The following is a 23,816-nucleotide window of genomic DNA, read 5'->3' as shown; positions in this document are numbered from 1 at the left end:
AGCCCCGTCTGATGGTGGCTATGTTGACAGGCACGTCCCAGGGGAGGCAAAGCTCCCCTCAAGCAGAGAGTCTGGGACGACCGGCCCCTTGAAAATAGAGCGATGGGTGATGTTCCAGCTCTCCAGTGGGAAGGAGAATACATGATTTTGGGGGCTTCTTGGGGGGGGGTGGTTGTTTTGTTTTGTTTAATTAATAGATTTAATATTTTTAGAGTGGTGTTAAGTTTACCAAAAAATTAAGCAGAAAGCACAGAGGTTCCTATATGCTGCTCCCGCTCTGTCCCTCCATAGTGTCCCCTGTTCCTGACACCGTGCCTTAGTGTGGCCTGCGTGGCCTCGCTGATGGGCCAACGTCCATCCAGTATCATTCACTCATTCACTGCGGTCCAGACTTGACATGATGTTTCACTCTTGCTGCTGTACACTCTTTGGGTCTTGACACATGTGTCCAGACATGCGTCTACCACGACAGCATTACACAGAGCTGTGTGACGGCCCCAGTCCCTCCCTGTGCTCCAGTTCCTCCTGCTCTCCTTGCGAGCCCCTGGCCACTCCTGATCTCTTCCCTCTGTACTCTCGGATACCTGAGGCCTTGTTGACTAGGGGAGCGACTTCCCCCACCCCGGGCTTACCAGTTCTTAGAGATGGCAAATGGCTCCCTGTGCATGTCCCTGTTATTTACCAGTTAACCAGTCCAGAGCCCAAGCCAGCCACCTCCTTCCTGCTCGTTCTCACACACCGGGAGGCAACAATCCGCTGCCTTAGAGTCACTCTAGGGCCAGGTTCCCCCAGCCAGAGCCCACAGAAATGGTGCAGATCAGCCAGTGCTGAACCTGCTTACCCTGCCCTGCCTCGCTTCCCCATGGAAGCGATGGTAAAGACTCCTGCCCTTGTTCCCCCTCCCCCTGTCCCTCTGCCTCAGGACCAGCCCTGGTACTCCCTGTGGAGTGGGGGGCCCCCTCCTCTTGGGAACTGTGAATAATAAACTCTCTTCTGAGTGCAGCGATCTTCTGATCTGTTGGCTGTATTGTATCTGAATAAGAAACGTGCTTGTGTTAGGGCATTTGTGTTGCCGTAAAGAAATACCTGAGGCTGGGTAATTTATAAAGAAAAGAGGCTTATGGCCGGGCGCAATGGCTCACGCCTATAATCCCAGCACTTTGGGAGGTCGAGGCAGGCGGAACACGAGGTCAAGAGATCGAGACCATCCTGACCAACATGGTGAAACACCATCTCTACTAAAAATACAAATATTAGCTGGGCATGGTAGCGCATGCCTGTAATCCCAGCTACTTGGGAGGCTGAGGCAGGAGAATTGCTTGAACCAGGGTGTCAGAGGTTTCAGTGAGCCGAGATTACACCACTGTACTCCAGCCTGGCGACAGAGTGAGACTCCATCTCAAAAATAAAAATAAGAAAAGAAAGAAAAGAGGTTTAATTGGCTCACGATTCTGCAGGCTCTCTAAGCATGGTGAGGCCTTGGGGGGTTTTGCAGAAGGCAAATTGGGAACAGGATGTCATGGTACGAGAGAGGGAACAAGGGGTTGGGGGCACCACACGCTAAACCACCACACCGCCCATGAACTCTGAGTGAAGACAAACTTATTACCCAAGGGGATGGTGCTGAACCACTCACGAGGGACCCGCCACCCCCACCAGTCCCCACCTCCAACACTGGGAATCACATTTCAGTGAGATTTAGAGGGGACAGATACCCGAACCATATCAGTGGTTACAGAAAAAAATGCATGGAAATATTAACATGTCTCAAAATGGATATAGGGTTCTATGAAGGTGGCGGTGGTGGTGGAAGCCTAGGTTTTAGATCTTCTCAACCCAAGGTCGTACATCAGGACAGCTACTTAGCAAAATAAAAAACCCACAGACAACATCTGTGGCAAAACTAGATGCCAGCCTGTCCTAGATCCCGAAGAACAAGCAGCTGGAGACAGAACATCAGCCAGCCCAAGGCCTGCACGCCATCGGTGTCTGCTTAGGGAAAACAGGAAGCAGTAGGGCCTCTGATGGATGGGAGAAGAGAACCCTCAAATTGCCACTGGAAATCACAGGGGGCAGTTTGAGAAGGGCAGCTGGAATGGGTAAGGCCTTCCAGGGCCAGAGCAGCTGCGGCCCAGTGACCAGGAACTGCCCCTTGAGACAGGCCACCACCCAAGGGAGACGACGGAGAAGGGAGCCCAGATGGTGCTGAGTTGGGACAACAGAGAGAAATGACAGAGAAGGGGAGGGAAATGGAGCCAGGAAAGCTGAGAAAGCACGCCTCCCCAGTTTTCAGGACCGTACAAAAGCAATAGATGGGGACGCTCTGAGAGATCTGAAAAGCTATCCGGATCCATACCTGCTTCTAAATAGGTTAGGAAACAAGTTTCACATAAAAATGAGTAGCAGAAAAGCATCAAGGTCATAGTGATATTTTAAAAACAGAGACTTAAATGTGTTCTTCCTGAGACACCACATTTGGCCCTGCCAGAGGACCCAGTTGGATCCAGCTTCCAAACTGCAGAAGGTAGAGAGAAGATTTCGATGTTGAATAATACAGTGAGCATGCAGTCGGCAAAATCCCAACTCCAGGAAACCCTGCACCTCAACAGTCAGGAAAGGAAAGAGATGGAAGAGGAAGCTGTAGATTAAACAGCATAAACCCCTGCCCTCTACAAGTAACCTCTATGCAGAGTTTCAGAGTAACTGCGTGTATTTTCAGAGTAACGTTTTATTTCACCTAATGGTGCATCTTTATACACTAGAGTTTAGTCTTAAAGTTAGAGACTAAGCAATTTTGGGTGGCGGCGGGGGTCGGGCAGGGACGGGGACACCACACACTTGTAAACAACCAGATCTCCTATGAACTGTGAAGACATACTTAACTACCCAAGGGGATGGTGCTGAACAACTCATGAGTCTTAAGACTAGGGTGGTTTAGTCTTAGGACTAAACTCTAGTGTGAAAAGATACATCATTTGGCAAAATAAATCATTTACAAATTTAGGCAGTTACTGTGAAATGCTGCATAATGGTTACCTGTAGAGGGCACAAGTTGAGTTTGACAGGAGTTGACCCAGCAGAGTTTGATTTCTTGATTTAGGTGATGGATACAAGAGCGTTTACCATCTAATAATTCACCAAGCTATACATTTGATTTGTGCAGTTTTGTTATTTTTTGAGACAGTTTTGCTTTTGTTGCCCAGGCTGGAGTGCAATGGCCCGATCTTGGCTCACTGCAATCTCTGCCTCCTGGATTCAAGCAATTCTCCTGCGACAGCCTCCCAAGTAGCTGGAATTACAGGCATGTGCCACCATGCCTGGCTAATTTTGTATTTTTAGTAGAGATGGGGTTTTTCCATGTTGGTCAGGCTGGTCTCGAATTCTCGACCTCAGGTGATCTGTCTGCCTCAGCCTCCTGTAGTGCTGGGATTACAGGCGTGAGGCACCGTGCCCAGCCCGCTTTGTTCAGTTTTAAGCATCTGTTTAATAGTAAGTATTTTTTAAAGGGTGAAAAGGAAAACGGTATAAAACAGAATAAGCAAATGATAGTTTAAAAGGTTGCATAGCATTTTATCTGTAGTTAACAACACTGTGTGGCATGCTTAGAATTTTGAGAGGGTAGATCTCATGTTAAGTCATCTTACCACAGTTTTTAAAAGTTCAATTAACCATAATACCCATGTAAAATCTTTTGAAATGAATCTTTTGAAGCTAATGAAAATTAAACAAATGATTTTAAAACAGCTTAAACTGAGTAATTGATGTTTTACAAGGACCATGCCTGAGGTCTACTGCTGAATCCTGGTTAAGAAGTAAAGATTGCAGATATTAAAATTTCTCTTCAAGTTAAGGCTCCCTGAAACCCCACACACTGCATTGTAATATTGTCTTGGTTTGATTCCAGAACTTCCCTTCACCTGTATCTGGAATACCAAAGCCTGCTTAAAGAATGCAGTACCCAAGGGCTTAGGGATAGCCTGCATTTGATTTTGTAGTTTGGTTTACAGATGTGTCTTTAATTACTTTTTCACTTAAAGCTTTTTCTGTAAATACATAAAAACGTATTCTGCAGTTTTCAGTTCAAATTATATTGAACAGATTCCTTCACCATGTTAGTGTTGTCAAAAAGGGAATATAGGGGTAGGTAGTAGGATAGATCAAAAGATACTTTGGCCGAGCGCGGTGGCTCACGCCTGTAATCCCAGCACTTTGGGAGGCCGAGGCAGGTGGATTACGAGGTCAAGAGATCGAGACCATCCTGGTCAACATGGTGAAACACTGTCTCTACTGAAAATACAAAAATTAGCTGGGTGTGGTGGCGCATGCCTGTAGTCCCAGCTACTCAGGAGGCTGAGGCAAGAGAATTGCTTGAACCTGGGAGGCGGAGTTTACAGTGGGCTGAGATCACGCCATTGCACTCCAGCCTGGCACCTGGCGACAGAGTGATAATCTGTCTCAAAAAAATAAAATAGACTTCGATGACATAACCAGATAGGAAACACGGTCCTGGTTTACATGAGTTTTGACAGACCATCAGTAAGGATATTCTTTAGTTAATTGGAGGAATTTGAATATTGCCTGAGTATTTGATGAGAGGAAAGTTTACAAAATGGAGAGGTACAAATCTTTGAAAAAAGAAGTAGCTGATAAAAACAATTTTGAAAAGAGTTTGGTAGGATTCTTATTAAACTAAATATAAACCAATTTTTTTGACACAGCAATTTCATGTCTAAGTATTTATGTAAGAGAAATGAAAGCATATGTCCATTCATATAAGTGTATAAGAGTAGTCTTTGCATTTGTATTCATAACCTCAAACTAGAAATTGCACATGTACCCATTAAGAGAAGACTGGATTAACAGACCATGGTATACTACATTATGTAGAGTGAAAGAAGTCTTACACAAAATTACGTTTTCATTTATACAGAGTTCTTAAGCTCTAGGTAATGAGCACTTGAAACATAGCTAGTGGAAGTTGAAATGTCATCTAGGCATAAAATAGACGTGGGATTCCACAGAGTAGCAAAGAAAGCAAAATATCCTCCTAATGTTTTTGTATTGATTACATATTTAATTGGTAATATTTTATACTGATGGGGTTAAATAAAATATATTATGAAAATAAATTTTTTTTTTAATTTCATTTTGGTGACCAGGCAAGATGTCTCACGCCTGTAATCCTAGCACTTTGGGTGGCTGAGGCATGTGGATCACTTGAGCTCAAGAGTTCAAAACCAGCCTGGGAAACATGGTGAAACCCCCCTCTGCAAATAATACAAAAATTAGCCAGGCATGGTGGCTCGCATCTGTAGTCTCAGCTACTTGAGGGGGCTGAGGCAGGAGGATCGCTTGAGCCCACAAGGTAGGGGTTTCAGTGAGCCAAGATCGCACCACTGCACTACAGCCTGGGTGATAGAATGAGATCCTGTCTCAAAAAAATAAAAAAATCTCATTTTGATTTGTAAAAACTATATGAATGTTTATATTCACATGTATCACGTATCATGAGAGGTCGGGAAATATATGTAGTAAAGCAGTGGTTCTTAAAGCATGGTCCCTAGACCAACAAGCAGCATCCACATCACCTGGGAACTGGCTAGGAATGCACATTCTCAGGCCTCACCCCTGATTAGGAGCTCTAGGAACAGGGCCTGGTGGCGCATAATTTACCAAGCCCTTACTTAGGGCAATTTTAATACATGTTCAACTTTGAGAACCACTTCCCTAGAGTGGTAACAATGATCTCCTAATAGTAAAAACATATTTTTAAAAATTTTGCTTATTTATCTAATTTCCTAGATTACATATGTTTAAATTGTAACAGACTTATTATTATTATTAATTATTATTTTGAGACCAAGTCTGGCTCTGTCACCCAGGCTGGAGGGCAGTGCTGCGTTCTTGGCTCACTGCACCCTCCACCTCCTGGGTTCAAGCAATTCTCCTGCCTCAGCCTCCCAAGTAACTGGGATTACAGTCACCTGCCGCCACACCCAGCTAATTTTTTGGTACTTTTTGTAGAGACGGGATTTCACCATGTTAGCCAGGATGGTCTCAATCTCCTGACCCCATGATCCGCTCACCTTGGTCTCCCAAAGTGCTGGGATTACAGGCGTGAGCCACGGTGCCTGGCCAATAGATTCTTTTTTTTTTTTTTTTTTTTTTTAATTAATAGGGTTTTTCATGGCATCCCACAAAGTTTGATTTTTTTGTGTGGCATCCACAAATTGTGTTTTCATTTTCAATACTTCTCATTTCCCCTTGGTTTCTTCTTTATTTAAAAGTATGGTATTTAGTTTTCAAATCTATGGGGGATTTTTCACAAATTCTTCAGATGTTGCTTTACAATTTAATCCCATAGTGGTCAGAAATGGTAGTTTGTATGACATGAAGCTTTCAGAATCATTTTCTGATATTTGTTTTATGGTCCAGAATAGACTTGTTTTGGTAAGTTTTTTATGTATACTTGAAAAGACAGTATGTACTGTGTTTGGTAGAATATTCAGTATATGTCAATGAGGTTATGTTGGTTGACAGTGTGGTTCAAATCTATTATTTATTTTCTGCCTATGTATTATGGAAAAGGAAATATTAAATTCTCTAATTATAATTGTTGATATGTCTACAGTCACGCGTCCCTTAATGATGGCTATAAGTTCTGAGAAATGCATTTTTAGGCAATTTTATTGTGCGAACATCACAGAGTGGACTTACACAAACCTAGATGTTGTAGCGTACTGCACACCTAGGCTATACTGTTGTCTCTATAGCATATTACTGTGCTGAATACAGTAGGGAGTTATAATGGTATTTGTGTTTCTAAACTAAAAAAGGTGCAGCAAAAATACGAGATTCTAATATAATACCACTGTTGTATTATGCGCCTGTTCTTAACCGAAATGTCAGTATGCGGCGCATGACCGTTTCTCCCTGCAGTCTTGTCAGTTTCCTCAGCATGTATTTTTAAATTGTTATTTAGTGTATAAGTATTTAAGATGTGAAGCACTTACCTAGTGCCTGGCACACAGTGGTTGCTCAAGAAATACTAGTCCCTTCCCTGCCCCTTTCCTAATGTCAAGTAACTGATTATCACTTAATAAGACCCTTTCTAAAACACCTCAAACATTCCCATGGCTTATGAAATCCATCTAAAACATCACTCACCAAAATAATAGGGAGAAAAAAAGGATGTTTTGAGAAAGAGGAGAAGAGCTTTGGGGATAGTGATTCCTCTTGTCCTGCCTTTGATACACCGCCATCAGCCTCCTCTCACCTGAGAGTATAGCCACGCGCCACATACTGACATTGCAGACAGCAGACTGCATGTGCGGTGGTGGTCCCCTGGGACTATAATCCTGGATCTTCACTGCACCTTTTCTGTGTTTAGATGCACAGGTTGGAATTGCCTTCAGTATTCAGCACGTAATGGGCTTCGCAGGTTTCTGCCTGACAGTAGGCTGTACCTGGCCTGGGTGAGCCGTAGGCCATGGCATCTAGGTGTGTGGAAGCTCACTCTGTGATGCTCACGCAATGCCGAGATTGCCTAATGATGCGTTTCTCAGAGTGTATTTCAGTGCAAAGCACACACGTGTGTTCCAAACAGGGAAAGTAGCGTTAACAGGGATCAGAGACAAACAGGGTTGGAGGAAAACAGATGCCTGATTGAAACGTAGCAAGATGGGCTCAAAGGTGATATTACTGCTGAATTGTGGAAGAACAGTGCTACAGGCTGAATTTTGTCCCTTCCAAAATTTGTGTGTTGAAACCCTAACCCTGAATTCCTCGGAATGTGAGTGTATTCAGAGATTGCTTCTCTTTTTTTTTTTTTTTTTTTTTTTTTTTTTTTTTGGAGTCTCCCTCTGTCGCCCAGGCTGGAGTGCAGTGGCATGGTCTTGGCTCACTGCAACCTCCGTCTCCTGGGTTTAAGCAATTCTCCTGCCTCAGCCTCCAGAGTAGCTGGGACAACAGGCATATGACACCATGTCCGGCTAATTTTTGTACTTTTAGTAGAGATGGGGTTTCACCCTGTTGGCCAGGGTGGTCTCAAACTCCTGACCTCAGGTGATTCACCCACCTCGGTCTCTCAAAGTGCTGGGATTACAGGCATGAGTGCCCAGCTTAAGTCTCTAAAGAGGTAATTAGGTTAAAACGAGGCTCTTGGTGTGGGCTCTGCTCCTTGAAAGAGGCCACTTGGACACAGACCTGGAAATGCTCCCACAGAGGAAAGACCCAGTGAGGGTGCAGCGAGGTGGCGGCCCTCTGGAAGCCAGGGAGAGGAGGCTCTAGGAGAACCCACAGCTGTTGGCACCTTGAGCCTGCAGAACACTGGAGGAATAAGTTTCTGTAGTTTAGGCCATCCAGTCTGTGGTCCTGCATTATGGCAGCCTCAGCAATCTGATAAATACAGTAGGCCTTCAAACTCTGGCAGAAGCGTCTGGATTCAGTAAGCAGGTGCAGCTTGGAATCCTGCTGATGGGGAATGAGATTTCTCTAGAGGTCCATTCATTTCAACCAGATGCTTTTCCAATCAGGCCCTGTGGAATGTAGGTAAGAGACCAGCAGCATGGATTTCAGGGAGAAGGAAGGTGCGGTTTGGTTGAAGGGGTCGGGGTTTGGGGTTAAAGAGGTCATAACAAATCTGACCCTCTAGAGATCCGTTGGCAGGGAAAGAAAGCTTATGGTGTCTTTGTTAACTTTTGACTCATCTGGAACTGGTTTCTGTGTGCTTAGGATGTGGGAACAAGTGACTCGCCCAGGATGACCTGGTCCGGCTCTGCTCGCCTCCCCATGTCCCTCCTGTGTAGCAAAGGCCAGTGCTTTCACTGCAGTTGAGTGGCAACCTCTTTCCTCTTGCTGCTCCCAGCTCATCCATTTATAATGGTTTAAGTCCTACACGCTCCAGACTCTTTCCCTCAGCTCTGCAGATATCAATCTGGCTGGAAAACAGGTCCTTGAAGGCCATGCATCCTCACCCAGCCTGGTTGGCTTGGGATGTGATTGGCACCTTGCAGTGCTCCTGCTGTGGAGCTGCTGAGCAGGCTGAGTTACCCTGGCCCATCTTACACTCCCAGCCCCACGTGTTATGAAACCACATGCTCCCTTGGCTCACATCGGCACGTGTATTTGATGCTTTCCACAGAAATGCCAGAAACAGAGGAGACATGTTTAAAAACAATTCGTAAACTAGGCAACCACATTGCCAAAGCATCACTGATTCGCCCTGGGCAGTTTGCAGAAGCTGAGGCAGGCTCTGTGGCCACCTGGCAGTGGCGAGAGAGCTCAGTGGCCAGGACAGCAGGCTCCCTGGGGGCTCTGGTGAAATCACACTCCCAGGCAGCATGACTGTTTGGAAACTTCTCCACGCTCCTCAATCCTCCAGCCTTCTGATTTTACAAGGGAAACAGAAGGCATCAGAGAGGAATTTTCTTACTTTCCTAACGCAGAAATGTGAACCTCCCTGGGTCTGTCATTAGCCTCTCCCTGTCTCTCTCACAGTGGGAGAGCTGCTGTTTCCATCCTAAGTACCCTGGTTTAGAGCTATGTCTTCGCATCATCTTGGATCTCTCTGGACGTTGGTCATCCCGTCTTGCCCCCATTTTCACCCCCTCCCTTTCTTAAATACACCCAGGTCATTCCAATTACAAACAAGTAAACGGGCTGGGCACGGGGGCTTACGTCTGTAATCCCAGCATTTTGGGAAGCCGAGGCAGGTGGATTGCTCAAGCCCAGGATTTCAAGACCAGCCTGGGCAACATTGCAAAACTCTGTCTCTACAAAAAATACAAAAGTTTTCTGGGCATGGTGGCATGTGCCTGTAGTCCCAGCTACCCGGGAGGCTGAGATGGGAGGATTGCCTGAGGCTGGGAAATTGAGGCTGCGCCACTGCACTCCTGTCTGGGTGACAGAGTGAGACTCTGCCTCAACAACAAAATAATTAAGTGAAAAGTACCCTTCCCTGATTCCCCAGCCATCCACCCTCTATTCTGTTGCCTCTTCCTTCACAGTCAAGTTTCTTGATGAAGCCGTTCATCCTCTTCCCCACCCACCAGACATTCAGACCCATCAGTGAGTCAAGTGACCCACTGAGTTACCAAATCAAGGACTAGTTCTCATCTGTGAATTTTCAACAGTTCTCAGTATCCTTCCTTTGCGAAACACCATCATCCCATGATGTCCATGACAGTTCTCTCCTTCCTTTCCTTCTAGCCTCCTCTGCTCCTGCCTGGCTGGCCGTGGTGGAGGTGTTGGCCAACACTCACACATTTTGATTCTTTAGACTCTCCACTGGCCATCAGCATCCATGGAGTCAGGGTGGTGGCGACTTCTAAATGTGAGGAGTCTTGCCCAGGCGTCTCCTCTGAGCTCCAGATGAATATATGTCATTGTCTGTATGCTGTCTCTTCCTGTATGACCCAAGGGTACCTCAGATACTTAACATGGCTAGAACCCATCAGTCTCAGTCATCCGCAGTGCTTCCTATCTCTGGAGATGGCACCAGTGTCTGCCCAGATGCCCGCTGCAGAAATCTCAGTGTCATTCCGGTTATTGTCACCTTCCTTCCCTGGTCATCAGTGGGTTCCACTGGTTTTTACCTCTTAAATTGTTCTAGCATCCACCTACTTTCTCAAGTTCTACTTCTGCCATTCTCGTCCAAAATACCATCCTGTCTTGCCTGGACAATTGCCAGCAGCTCAACCTGCATCCATTCTTGCTCCTTCTAACCTGTCCTCACGCTGCCAGACTTATCTTTTAAAAATACAGAACTAATCGTGTCAGCCCCATGGGGAAGATCCTTCCCATTGCTCTTAGAAGAAGGAAAAGCATTTGAATGTGGCCTTGGGGGGTCAAGCGTCTTCCTGACCCACCGGCCCTGCTCTGCAGCCATGATGATCATCCCCCTTGGGCATCAGGGCCAGGGATTTTACTGTCTGTCTTCATAGATTCTGCTTGCCTTCCTTCCCTTTCAGATCTCATCCTTCCCGTTCAGATCTCAGCCTTCCTTCCCTTTCAGATCTTCCCTTTCAGGGAAGCTTGCTCCCTACCTCTGCTCCTCCCATGCATATTGCATATATGTAGAATTTTCTGCATATCGTGGTGTTGTGACATCTTTAAAAAACCTTTCTGGTTAAGAAGAGACCGCAGCTCCCAGCGCTAGCCAGTTCTTAGAGCGTGGGGGTCCCAGCTGGGAGGACCACCTTTGACATACAAGCAAACCAATCCAGGATTGCCTCCTTTATCTGACCTACTCATCCCTGGGAGCGTTGTTCCTCTGTCTGAAGCATCTCAGAGCCTGGTAATAGGCAACTGCAGAGCACCCCTATAATTAAGAGACTGCCGCAATTATTCCAATGAGCCAGTCCTGAACTGTGTACCCTGCCTTGCTCTGCCATGGAAATCTCAATAAAGGCCCAGGCTCTTTTGTGGCTCCTGTCTCTTGATTTTTAATACCGGCATGGTAATGTATCATCGATGTACATTATTCTATTTAGGTTACTGTAAAAGTGTTTACTGTTATAAAAATGCTGCAATTAGTATTCCTTGTGTGTGCAGAAATGCGTAATTTCCTGAAGTGAAATGGCTGGGTAATACTTTTTAGGCCTTAGCTCCTTATTCTCTAATAAGTCTCCGGAAACATCGTACTATCCATACATCCATTAGCACAGTAAGATAGTGCCTGCTTCCCTGAACCCTAGTGAACTTTGAATATTATAAAATAGAAACACCCAAGTAAGTGTATGTACAGCTATATCTAGATGGAAATTTAATGAGTAGAAATGGTATTTAATTGTTTTAATTTGCATTTCTAGTGCAGGTTACTCCTGGGCGTCAACAGTTTTCTGTTAGCTGTTGGCATTTTCTCTTTGTAAATGATCTGTGGTTCTCTGCATGGTTTCCTAAAGGGCTGTTTCTCGTTTTCATATTTACTTATATACCCTCTTTATATTAAGCACATTAACTTAGTTTTGTCGTATATGCAAATATGAGCTTCTGTGGAACCTTTTCAAATGACTGGAAATTCAAGGGGGAGATTAAAGGAAAAAAAAGCATGTGAAATAGGATAATAAGGTCAACTTACATTTTATTAATAAGGGCAGCAGGTTTCGCTCTTCCTGGAAAATTTTGCCGCTCAAACTGTGTGCCAGGAAGCAGATGTGTGAAAATAGTCTGGGCTTTGAAGCCGACAGGGCTGATTTCAGTCCTGGCAATACCACTGTCTGGCTGAGGGACCTAGACAAATGAGCCCCTGCAAGTCTCAGATGTCATTCCTGGGTAACACGAATCCCTCTGCCTTGTTTGGAGAGGTCAGTAGCATGGTGCAAAGGTGGTGGTCTGTAAATATTCATTCCCTTTCCACATCCGTCAAAGATGTGCTGTTCTAGACACTCACATCTCTGTGTATTCTGTTTCAGTAAGGAATGTGTGTATTTCACTCAGCTAGTAGTGAGACATGAAATCATTAATATTTTCCAAATAGGTAAGTAGGATAAAAGTATAAATGAGAGGAGAAAAATTCTTAGTTAACCATGTGTATCAGTCTAGGAGAGATTTTAATTTTTTTAAGCTCAGGGATAATATTAGCAAATTAGGATCTGTTCTATAAAAGTGGTAGACAAGGTAGGATACGACATTCTGGAGAAAAAAGGAACAAACAGTCTCATATCCTCAAAAATATTTTGGTTTGAAACAGCTTTAAACAAAATCTCAAAACACGTGGACTCTTTGATTGAGAACTTAGGTCTCAATGTGTTCTTTTCTCCCTTTTAGGTGTGGCTGGATCTCCTAAAACCCATTGTGAAACAAATCAGAAGTAAGTATATGCCATACATTTCATAGCGATGTGAAATCTGAATCCGGACAGCTTCATGTCTAGACATCTCTTGCCCTGTGGCATGAAGCACTAGAAACACACATTCTTCTACCCCATAATTGCTTTTCATCACCCACTAATCCGTGTACTATTGAAATGTGTGTCTTCTGCAGTTTTAAAATACCATTTGATTAACAACTGAAGCCTGCTGTTATCTTAAACCCCAGAATAATTGAGCTTGTCTTGTCTATGCCATTGTTCCTTTCTGTCACTTTCGAAGGGCAGAGGTGGAGCCATTTATTCATAAAATGGTTTTTAGGGTTTTGATCCTTTTCAAAGCCTGTGAAATCAGAATGCAAGTATCGTTTGGGGAAAAGGGTGGTCGAAAGTGTGTGGGCATGTGTGTATATGTGTGTGCATGTGTGTATATGTGTGTGCATGTGTGTGTGTGTGTGCATGTCTGTATGTGTGTATGCATATGTGTGTATATGTGTGTGTGCATGTGTGTATGTGTATATGTGTGTGTGTGCATGTGTGTATATGTGTATGCATGTGTGTGAATGTGTGCATGTGTGTATGTGTGTGCATGTGTGTGTGTGCATGTGTGTGTGTGTGTGTGCATGTGTGTGTTTGTGTGTGTGTTTCTGAGTAGCAAGTAGAACCCTGAAGGGAGCCTGACATATATGCATTTAGACTGTGTTGGAAAGAAAAGATTAAGGAATGTGCAGGGGAGGAACAAAGGGAATGCTTGCTTTTTGTCTCTCTTACTGTGTCTTCCCCTTTCTATGCTTTGAGTTAAAATTCAGCATCAAACTCTGGTCTCAGTGTCATCCCAAATGGCCCTTCACAGTAGAGTCTGGACAAAACTCTGAGAATACTGTATCCTTTTCGTGGAGCATGAGGCTTACAATGCCTGTGGGATCGTTTGTATGTTCGACTAAGAAACCCCACTGGGCCACTTACAGCAGTTTACGGGGATGTAATAAACACACAGCACAATGTCTGCGTGGCCCGTGCGCAATTGAAATTGGTGTTGATCATCTACAATTTCAATGAAGCAATTATTTATGCCGACAATGAAATGGCCATCATTTAATGTTTGCTGGGTGTCGTAAGCATGGCTGGCAGGCAATGACTAATGTTGAGGGGGAAGGTAACATAGAGTCTAGAAGATTGACGTTTGTTGCCTGCTCAAAGGGAACTGCTAATAGTGGGCAGGTATGTCTTTGGCGCAGACCTGAAGACAGAGTTGTCTGTGGTTGGGTCAGAGCTGGAGCATTAGTGCAGTTTGTCTCCTCCGTATGCTGTGGCAGGCCATGTGTGACAAAGCTGTCACTTGGCATTGAGTACTTGCATCTTCCTGGTTTCAAGTTTTCTAAGAATCTGAGTAGCTTCTCCATGAAACTTGCGGAGAGTAAGTGCACAGCCTTCTCATCTTCCTCATTTGGCTGCTGTTATTTTGTGCTCCAGAATTAACACGCAGGAGTTTGTTAATTTTCATGCCTTGTTTTTTTTCTCCCAGTTTTGTACATGTTGTGAACATCTTTATGTCCTTTTTGCTTTTTTCTAAACTTGAATATGTGATCACAGGAATAACACAGAATTGCTATTTGTATATGATCATGAAAAGTAAAAGAGACATTTTTCTGCTTTTGTAACATTGCTGTTAAAATTTGGATTTCATTGTAGTAACTTATGTTTCGTAGAGCATAAATGTATTGCTGTCATTCCAAATGGCAGACCTTTTAAGATGGCTTACATTGTAGCTTACACACCAAAACAAAAGCTCCCAACCCAAATCACAGATGGTGATGGTGATGATGATGATTATTTTTGAGATGGAGTCTTGCTCTGTCGCCCAGGGTGGAGTACAGTGGTGCCATCTCATCTCACTGCAATCACCGCTTCCCAAGTTCAAGCGACTCTCGTGCCTCAGCCTCCTGAGTGGCTGGGGTTACAGGCGCCCACCACCATGCCTGGCTGATTTTTGTATTTTTAGTAGTGACAGGGTTTTGCCATCTTGGCCAGGCTAGTCTCCAACTCGTGGCCTCAGGTGATCCGCCCACCTCAGCCTCCCGAATTGCTGGCATTACAAGTGTGAGCCACTGCGACTGGCCACAGATTATTTTGTAATCTGTTTGTTCTGTTTTCTTTCTCTCTCTTTTTTTAAATCTGGAAAGTTACTCATCTTATTCAATCTCTCCTTCCCTTCAGTCCCTATCTACTTCCTGATTATGTCTTAACTCATTGGCAAGAGGGTTTATAAGACAATTATAAGGCTTTAGCTGGGCTGGCTGAGACGAAGCTGGGCCATGTCTTACGTATGTTTCCTTTTTTTTTTTTGAGATGGAGTCTGGTTTTGTCACCGGGCTGCAGTACAGTGATACAATCTCGGCTCACTACAACCTCTGCCTCCTGAGCTCGAGCGATTCTCCTGCCGCAGCCTCCCAAGTAGCTGGGCATACAGTCATGCACCACCGCGCCTAGCTAATTTTTTTGTACTGTTAGTAGAGACGGGGTTTCACCATGTTGCCCAGGCTGGTCTTGAACTCCTGACCTCAGGTGATCCACCTGCCTTGGCCTCCCAAAGTGCTGGGATTACAGGTGTGAGGCACCACGCCCGGCCTTGTATATATTTTCTCCCCAGAGCTCAGAAGCACACCAAGATGCTGGAAGCATATTTGATGAACACCTTAGCAACTGTACCTTAGAAATACTTACATTTAATGAATTGGATAACTGATGTACATTTTCATTATTTGGGTAAAATTAGCCAATGAGACACATTTTTGAAGACAAATGACTTTATTTTTAAAAACCTAGGTATAATTTAAGTCTCTAGAGAAAAAGTTTACTATCTCATTGTAGTACTTTTGTCATAGTATTTTTTAAAAGCAAATCTCTCTTTTCCCCCAATATGGAAGTGTGGATTAGTAGCTGAACTTGGCCAGTTTTTGAGTGAGTTCGAGATTGGCAGATATGCTTTTGGGAGCTTGGAATGAGAGGCATTATTGGTATTTGTAAAGTGTTTTTCTTTAATGGCATTTGAAACACAAATCAATAAATGCTTTACTTCTTTTTCTTCTTCTTTAGGGCCAAAACATGTTGTTGTTAGGTTTGTGGTGAAATTCTTTCCGCCTGACCACACACAACTCCAAGAAGAACTCACAAGGTTAGTGGTTTAGAAACTGTGTACTTTTTGCTACAGAGTACAGAGGAGAGGAGAAAATGAATGTGCTCCGCTGACGCCAACACGTTCCTCATGTTTACCTGACCAGCGTCTGTTCCGTATCGAACAGTCTAACCTTCCTCTCTCCCAACCCTGCTGTCAAACATGGAGGGAAGGACCGTTTTCCCAAAAGCCTGGTTTCTTTAAGGTTGTGATATGAAGCAAATCCTCGGCTTATCCCCTGTGAATATCATATTTCCCATCTTATATGTCACGTCATGGACTGTTTTGAATGTGAATCTCTTCTATGAAACCAACATGTCAACTCAGAGTTTATCTTCGCTGCCACTGTGGGTGGTGGATTTGGCAGGCAAGGAGGTCAGTTCTTTTGACAGTGTGGTCAAGTGGCAGAAGTGTGACTGTTGAATCAGACCTGGCTTCCACCATCATCCTGCCACTTGCTGTGACAGGCCAGCTACTTGTTACCTTTGTGTTGCCATTAATTCCCCTCTTACAGTGAGAACTCTAATGCTCACTTGGCCAGAGTTGTTCTGAGGATAAGCAGTATTATACTAGAGTAGCTGGGATCCAGTAGGGACATTGCAAATGGTAACTGTCATCACCATCATTGTCATCATCACTGTCACCATCATCACATCTTAACTTCTACGCATTTTATATATATTTTTTCCTTTTCTCTTTGGCAACAGAGTCTTTCTCTGTCACCCAGGTTGGAGTGCAGCGATGCAGTCTTGGCTCACTGCAACCTCCACCTCTCAGGTTCAAGCGATTCTCCTGCCTCAGCCTCCTGAATAGCTGGGATTACAAGCATGCACCACCACACCTGGCTAATTTTGTATTTTTAGTAGAGATAGGGTTTTACCACGTTGGCTAGACTGGTGTCAAACTCCAAACCTCAGGTGATCCACCTGCCTCAGTCTCCCAAAGTGCTGGGGTTATGTGCAGGATCTACTGTGCCCAGCCTCATTTTATAATTTGAGGCAAGACTGATAGTGTTCCAAAAGAAGGCAGAGCTCGCAGGAATGTGTGCGGATAAAACGATTCCCTTTCAAGAGCATTCTTCAGCAGACACGAATCTGACCAGCCTAATTCTTACCACACGTGGTTTTCAAGCAGTGACTGTTTAAGATCGAGGCCATCACATTCTTCCTCATCCCTCTCAGTACAGAGCACAGTACCCTAGGTCATCATTGATTGTCATTTATCAAAGGGATGAAGATATTGATTTAGTCAGCAATATTTATTAAGTGTGCCCTGTGTGCAAGCATTGTTCTAGGCACTGGGAGTGCAGCGATGAAAAGACAGAATACTCTAATGGAAACAGACAAAGCGATTAAATAAACAAGATAATATCAGATAACGGCAAGAACTCTTTAGGTAATTGAGGTAGGAGGATGTGATGGAGGTGCCGGGTGATGACTTCAGGCCGGTGGGTCTGGGATGCCTCATGAGGAAGAGGGAACTGTCAGTCATTTACTGAGAAAGAGCTTTCCAAAGAGATGGGGCAGTCAGTTCTCTACCCAAGGGGGGAGTCGGCTCCATTCATTCAAATACATAAAGGGGGGCCAGCATGGCAGCAGTGTTGGGAGCACTGTGGTGAGGCAGAAGAGAGGCTTGGCACACGTCGTGTTGAAAGATTGGCTGCCAAATGGATGGTGGAGGGAGAAGGAGAGTCCGGGGCATCCTGTGAGGAGGCGGCCACAGAAGTCCGTACCACGATGGTGGCAAAGGAGCCACCAGTAGGTAGCAGTGGAAATGGAGGCGAGTAGTTGTGTTTGGAACAGGTACTGGAAGAGGGTCTCTCTGTCTTGGTGATGGGATGGGGGTGGACTCTGAGGGAAGGAGACCTAGTGCTTAGATTTTCCACTTGAGCGACTGTGGGGAGATGGTGTTAGGGGTTACTGAAATGAGAGAAGGATGGAGGGGAGTGGAAGACTGCAGGGGAGGAGTGGAGAGTCAGGGTGGTTCTGGCCAGGTCATGTTTGAGATATCCGTTAGGCGTCCCGTGACCACAGCAGCAGCAGGAAGGACATCGGGTACAGGAATGTGCCATCCAGGGAGACGGGGACGAAGACTTCCCACTGCTTTGCGTGTTCTGAACAAGTTGCAGCTAATCATCCACATCCATAGAATCCTCAAATCGGCAAAGAAGCCAAAGGCAGCTGGGAATTGGCAGAAGCCAGCAGCCTTTTGGGAGCTACCTGCAGAGGAGGGACAGCCCGAGCTGCTAAACCCAGCTGCCTGGCAAGAGAGCCTTTTGCTAGGGCTGCTGGGTCTTGGTTTCTGGGACTACTTTTCCTGCCGTTTGACCCTGCATTGCCCTGAGTTCTGTATGCCGAAATAAATCTAAGGGAAAGTCCAGCTGCTGGCGGAATGTCGTGTTTGGAATAAGCAGCGTCAGTAGCGTGCCTTTTCCTCCTGTGATTCAGCAGGCCTCTTTCTTGCTCAGGAAGTTGGAGGCACAAATCCTTTATTTCCCCATTTTCTTTTTTTTCATCAAGAATTCTGTTTTGCAGATAGTTTTGCACCTTTTCAGTTTTTGAGAATCATCGTCTCTAGAGGTTTGCGGTTCTTGCTCTGAAACTCCAGCTCGTTACCATCAAGCTACATGTGCCTGGGACGTTGCCAGCCTCTCCGACAGTGCCCGTCAATTCATAAAGTTACAGGAGCTCAGCTGGACGGAGCAGGCTTTTATCGTTTTTGTTTTCTGGCACCCAGTGTGAACTGACATTTAAGAAGTCTCTTCCAAGGAGACGATTGATTTGGCTCGTTGTTGAATAAAATTGATCTGAAATTTCTACTGCATTTATCATCTCTCTGTCACTCCCCACTTGGTGTAAGGCCTAGAGAACCTCACCGGGCCGATGTGTTAGGACTGTCATCTCAGATTCCTGTAGAAGCAAAATTGGGCTGGCTATTGAGATTTCAGGTGCTTTTCTTTGGCAGATGGTGAATGAGGGGATGTTGGGAGAAGCTCCGTGGCAGCTGCGCTTTGTGGGGAGGGACACGTAGACAGAAGCGGGACAGACAGAGAAACTGGCCTGTGGTTCAGCAGAGCGTAAGTGACTGTAGCTCCATCGTGAATGCTTTGGGCTTCCAGGAATAGCTTTCAGCTTCCTGTTGATATAGATAGGAGATTAAATTGCACCCTGCTGTTCAGCAAGAAGCTGGATTCCTTTCTATTTATTGAACTGCTCATTGAGTGCAACGGCAGCCTGTTGACAGCAACACCCGGGCATCTAGAAGGAGGAGTGTATTGACTCCTGGGTGCAGGCTGAAAACAGCAAGTGAGGCTCTTTGGAAAAGATGATCCTAGCTTTTCTGATGGCGTGGCTTGGAATCGCTTTCCTTGTGCCGAGTCTAGCCACCCTCTGTTCTTCCCCTTCTCTCCGGGCATCCCGTCTTCAGTTGGATCCAGCTTCTAGTTTCCTGTGTTCTTATAGGCGAGGGGACCCTATCAGAACGTGCTGCTCTGTGCCCTGCACCACCTGCTGAGGTGTTCTCTTAGACTGCAGGGAAATTGTGACTTGCTTACGTTTAATAAGAAAAGAGAAGAAGATGGCCTTCCAGATGAAATAAATTATTCATATTGAAAACAAGGCATCAAATGGGTGCAATGTGTGACTCTTGCAGTCCCTAGAAGTGAAGTCACTCGGTCTGCCCCTGCCAGTAATTGCCACTGTCCTCACGTCCACCCTTCTGCTAAGGAAACTTGATTCCATTTTGAGTGCTTGTTTTCATTGTGTTTACCGGTTTAATTTTATTTCATGCCCACCAAGTAACACTTAGCCTTTGGCTCTGTGAGATGAATTGGAATTGCTTCAGTGGATAGTACTAAAGGTGTTACAGCATCTCTAAAGTTAGTATCACAGCCAGCGTGCTCAGCTTACAGCTCATGGCAGTCAAAAAGTGGATAGAGTTAGTTCCCAGGAAGTGACTTCTCGTGTTACAAGGGGCGTTGGAACAGGAAGAGTCCACATAATAAGGGAGCGCCACGCTCTTCCTTCAGCCTTCAAAATAGCCACATGCCCTCCCAGTAAATGTGTGCACTTTCAGAAGCTAATGCCATCTTGCAGCCCATGTGAGATCGTCACCAAAGGTCCCCAGAGCCTGCCAGACTCTGCCTGTGCATTTGTCCCTGAAAACCTCTTTGTGAACACAGACCTCATGTTTGAAATGTTAAATGGTAAAATACTCAGAATGTAATTTTAAAACAGGTAAAATAGGCCGGGCTCAGTGGTTCATGCCAATACTCCCAGCACTTTGGGAGGCCGAGGCAGGCGGATCACGAGGTCAGGAGTTCGAGACCAGCCTGACCAACATAGTGAAACCCCATCTCTACTAAAAATACAAAAAGTTAGCTGGGCATGGTGGCGGGCACCTGTAATCCCAGCTACTCGGGAGGCTGAGGCAGGAGAATCGCTTGAACCTGGGAGGCGGAGGTTGCAGTGAGCAGAGATTGCGCCACTGCACTCCAGCCTGGGTGACAGTGCGAGACTCCGTCTCAAAAAACAAGTAAAATACTCAGAATGTAATTTTAAAACATGAAGCCCTCCTATTTAATTAAAAACCAGTCACACAGTTGAGAATTAAAACCTGTAGCTCTACAAAGTTTTGGGCTCAAAAGACAATAGCTATAATCCAGCACAGTGGTTTTTATTCCCTCCTCCCACGTGAGGTTTAGCCTGTTTAATATTCTCTGCTTTTCTTCCCTTTGACTTTCCAGAGACAGACAGACACACACACACACACTCTCTCTCTCTCTCTCTCTCTCTCTCTCTCAGAGAGCGAGAGAGAGAGAGAGGGAGGGAGAAGGGTGGAGCAAGAGACCAAGAGTAAAATTAGAGAGGTCAGAGAAAGGCCCATTGGTAGGTGTGGAGGCTGCAGGGTGCTTTTTGCTGGTTATACAATTGCTGCTTGGTTTTTTTAGTTCTTAATAATAAAACTCCTAAATGACCTAAAGGGGATTAGTTATTCTTTTATTTAAAAAAAAAAAAAAACTGCCAACGTTTATTGAATTTTTTTTCTAGTAGTGTTTTTATGTATCTTATTTAATTCTTACAGAAACCTCTGTGCCTGATACTGTTAGAGGCCCTTTGGAAAATCAGAAATAGGCTTCCATTATCATAATAGTAAATATACATTGTAGAAAGTTAGAATAGACAAATGAGTAAGACTAAGAAAGTAAAACCATTGCATTCCCATTGCCCATTGGATTAGTAAGATACCCTTTCTGAAATTTTCTATACATACATATGTACTTTGCATCTCATCTAATACATTGGCCATGTTTGCATTTCCCTGTTTAGCCCCTAACTGTCCTTTATATCTGCTTCTTCTAAAATAAGATTGGCTGGGTGTGGTGGCTCATGCCTGTAATCCAGCACTTTGGAAGGTTGAGGCAAGAGGATCTCTTGAGCCTAGCAGTTTGAGACCAGCCTGGGCAACACAGGAAGACCTTTCTCCACAAAAAAACTTTAAACAATTAGCTGGACATGGCAGTGTGTACCTGGAGTCGTAGCTCCTCAGGAGGCTGAGGCAGGAGGATTGCTTCAGCCTCCAGAGGTTGAGGCTGCAGTGAGCAGTGATTGCACTGCTCTACTCCAGCCTGGGCAACAGAGCAAGACCCTGTCTCAATCAGTCAACTAATTAATCAATTGATAAAAAGATCCACTCTAGGACCACATATTGCATTTGTTTGCTATGTCCTCTGGACCTCTTTTTAATATGGGTTAGTCCCTCATTTTCTTTTCCTTATGACAGCATCTTGTTGAAGAAAGTGGACCAGCTATACCTTCTGAATTTGTCTGCCAGCTTTCTTGTGGTGCTGTTTTAACTTGTACTTCTATCCTTTGTGTTTTTCCAAAACTGGATGTCATAGTCTGTTTTATGCTGCTATAAAGGAACACCCGAGGCTGGGTAATTTATAAAGAAAAAAAGGTTTATTTTGCTCATGATTCTGGATGGTTAAAAAGTTCAGGATTGGGGATTGACATGTGGTGAGGGCCTCGGGCTGCTTCCACTCATGACAGAAGGCAAAGGAGACCAGCTTGCGCAGAGATCGCATGGTGGGAGGGCAGTGGGGGGGAGCGGGGAGGTGCTAGGCTTTTTGTAACACCACCAGCTGTCATAGGAAGTAAGAACGTGAGAACTCACTCACCCCGAAGGGAGGGCATTACTCTATTCTTCTGGGATCTACCCCATGACCCAAACACCTTTCATTAGGCCCCACCTCCAACCATAAGGATGCAATTTCAACATGAGGTTTGGAGAGGACAAACGTTCAGACCACAGCTGTGGAAAATCATTCTAGGACTTGACTGATACGGTTAAACATTTGGGCTGGAGTCTGTCGTAAGTGATGTCGTATGCTTCATGTTTCAGTAATGATTCAAGATTGTTCATTGCATTCAGGTGGTGACATTCTGATCATTCCATTGCCAGCTAAAGTCGTGTTACTTTGGCCCTATATGAATGTCCAATCTCCCACATGTTTTTTTCACCCATTGATAATCCTTCCTGGAGTCAATATTTTCTTCAGCATTTGTGGAATGGAGATTTTCTAATTCTGTTCTTCTTGCTGTGTTACAAAATGGCACTTCGAATTTTTTTGACAAATACTTGAGGCAAAGTTTTACTTTATGGGAGATAAACCTGTAAAATCTTTCCTCAACTACTTGGCTGTCCCGAAACACCCTTTCCTCTGGCCAGGCAGGTTTCTAGCTCAGTTATTTGCCTTATTATTTAAATAAGGAGATGCTTTGATCGCCTGGAATGGACCATGCCTCCAAGGCCCTGTCTCTCTGTCCTTCTGTAATAGTGGGGTACAGGGGTTCAGGGTGCCCTCAGCTCCCCTGAGAGAACATTTCTCCAGGTTCTTGGTCTCCTGCCCTCTCAAGGATGAGAGAGGGCACCACGGCGCAGTGCACAGTAAATGCCGGACTCAAACGTGTTTGTAGAAAGTGATTTATTCAAAGAGAGAGAGAAACAGGAGAAGGGGAGAGAGAAGGAAGCAGTTAACTCTCACACTGGGTGACAGAATCCAGAAAGATGGAATCCAGGAGAGGAAAGCAGCTTCCACGAGATTGTTAGGGAATAGAGAGAGATGGAGTTTAGGAGGAAGACAGGCTTCCATGAGAGTGTGGAAGGGGACCCCAGAAGGGAAATCCAGGAGACAGAAAGACAGCTTCCACGAAGGTAGTGTTCGTGGAAGGGGATCCAAACATGGAGTCCAAAGGGGTGTGGAAGAAGGGGACTTTTCACCTGGGAGGAAGCCCCACCTTCTCTAAGACCCCTGGCCAATGAAAGGAGTTCCTTAGAACTTCTGCTGGAGTGATTGACTCTTAGTTTCTTCCCGGGCCCGCGAAATTCAAACATAGAACGTTAAATCTCCATGGAGAGAGATGGGAGGGGAGCATGGTGCTAGGAAGTTCTTGCCCTTAAAACTACGCCCCCTTGTGGACCCTGAAAGAGAACATATTCCCTCACTTCCAGCAGGTAATTTTTTTGTTGTTTTTTTGTTTTGAGACGAAGTTTCACTCTTGTAACCTAGGCTGGAGTGCAGTGACACAATCTCTGCTCACTGCAGCCTCCGTCTCTGGTTCAAGTGATTCTCCTGCCTCAGTCTCCCGAGTAGCTGGGATTACAGGGCCTCACCACCACACCTGGCTAATTTTTCTATTTTTAGTAGAAATGGGGTTTCGCCATACTGGCCAGGCTGGTCTTGAACTCCTGTCCTCAGGTGATCAGCCTGCCTTGGCCTCCCAAGGTGCTGGGATTACAGGCGTGAGCCACAGTGCACAGCCCCAACCGGGA

At 45.1% G+C, this 23,816-nt stretch overlaps 1 protein-coding gene across 6 annotated transcripts in view; it reads left to right on the top strand.

The window, feature by feature from the left end:
• The window catches only part of FARP1 (FERM, ARH/RhoGEF and pleckstrin domain protein 1), a 330,763-nt gene that overhangs the window by 227,256 nt on the left and 79,691 nt on the right, over positions 1-23,816 (top strand). For all 6 annotated transcript variants that reach the window (XR_005200535.1, XM_037739083.1, XM_037739086.1 and 3 more), the window contains exons 4-5: positions 12,769-12,811; positions 15,905-15,983. Coding sequence is in view for 5 of the 6 variants with exons in the window: in XM_037739083.1 (XP_037595011.1) it covers positions 12,769-12,811; positions 15,905-15,983 (122 nt within the window). In the remaining variant the exon portion in view is untranslated. The remainder of the gene's footprint in view (positions 1-12,768; positions 12,812-15,904; positions 15,984-23,816) is intronic.

Source organism: Cebus imitator, unplaced genomic scaffold (genome assembly GCF_001604975.1).
Source record: "Cebus imitator isolate Cc_AM_T3 unplaced genomic scaffold, Cebus_imitator-1.0 Scaffold62, whole genome shotgun sequence".
NCBI classification, from domain to species: domain Eukaryota; kingdom Metazoa; phylum Chordata; class Mammalia; order Primates; family Cebidae; genus Cebus; species Cebus imitator.
The sequence above is the reverse complement of the archived record's forward strand: the minus strand, read 5'-3'. Positions and strand labels throughout refer to the sequence as shown.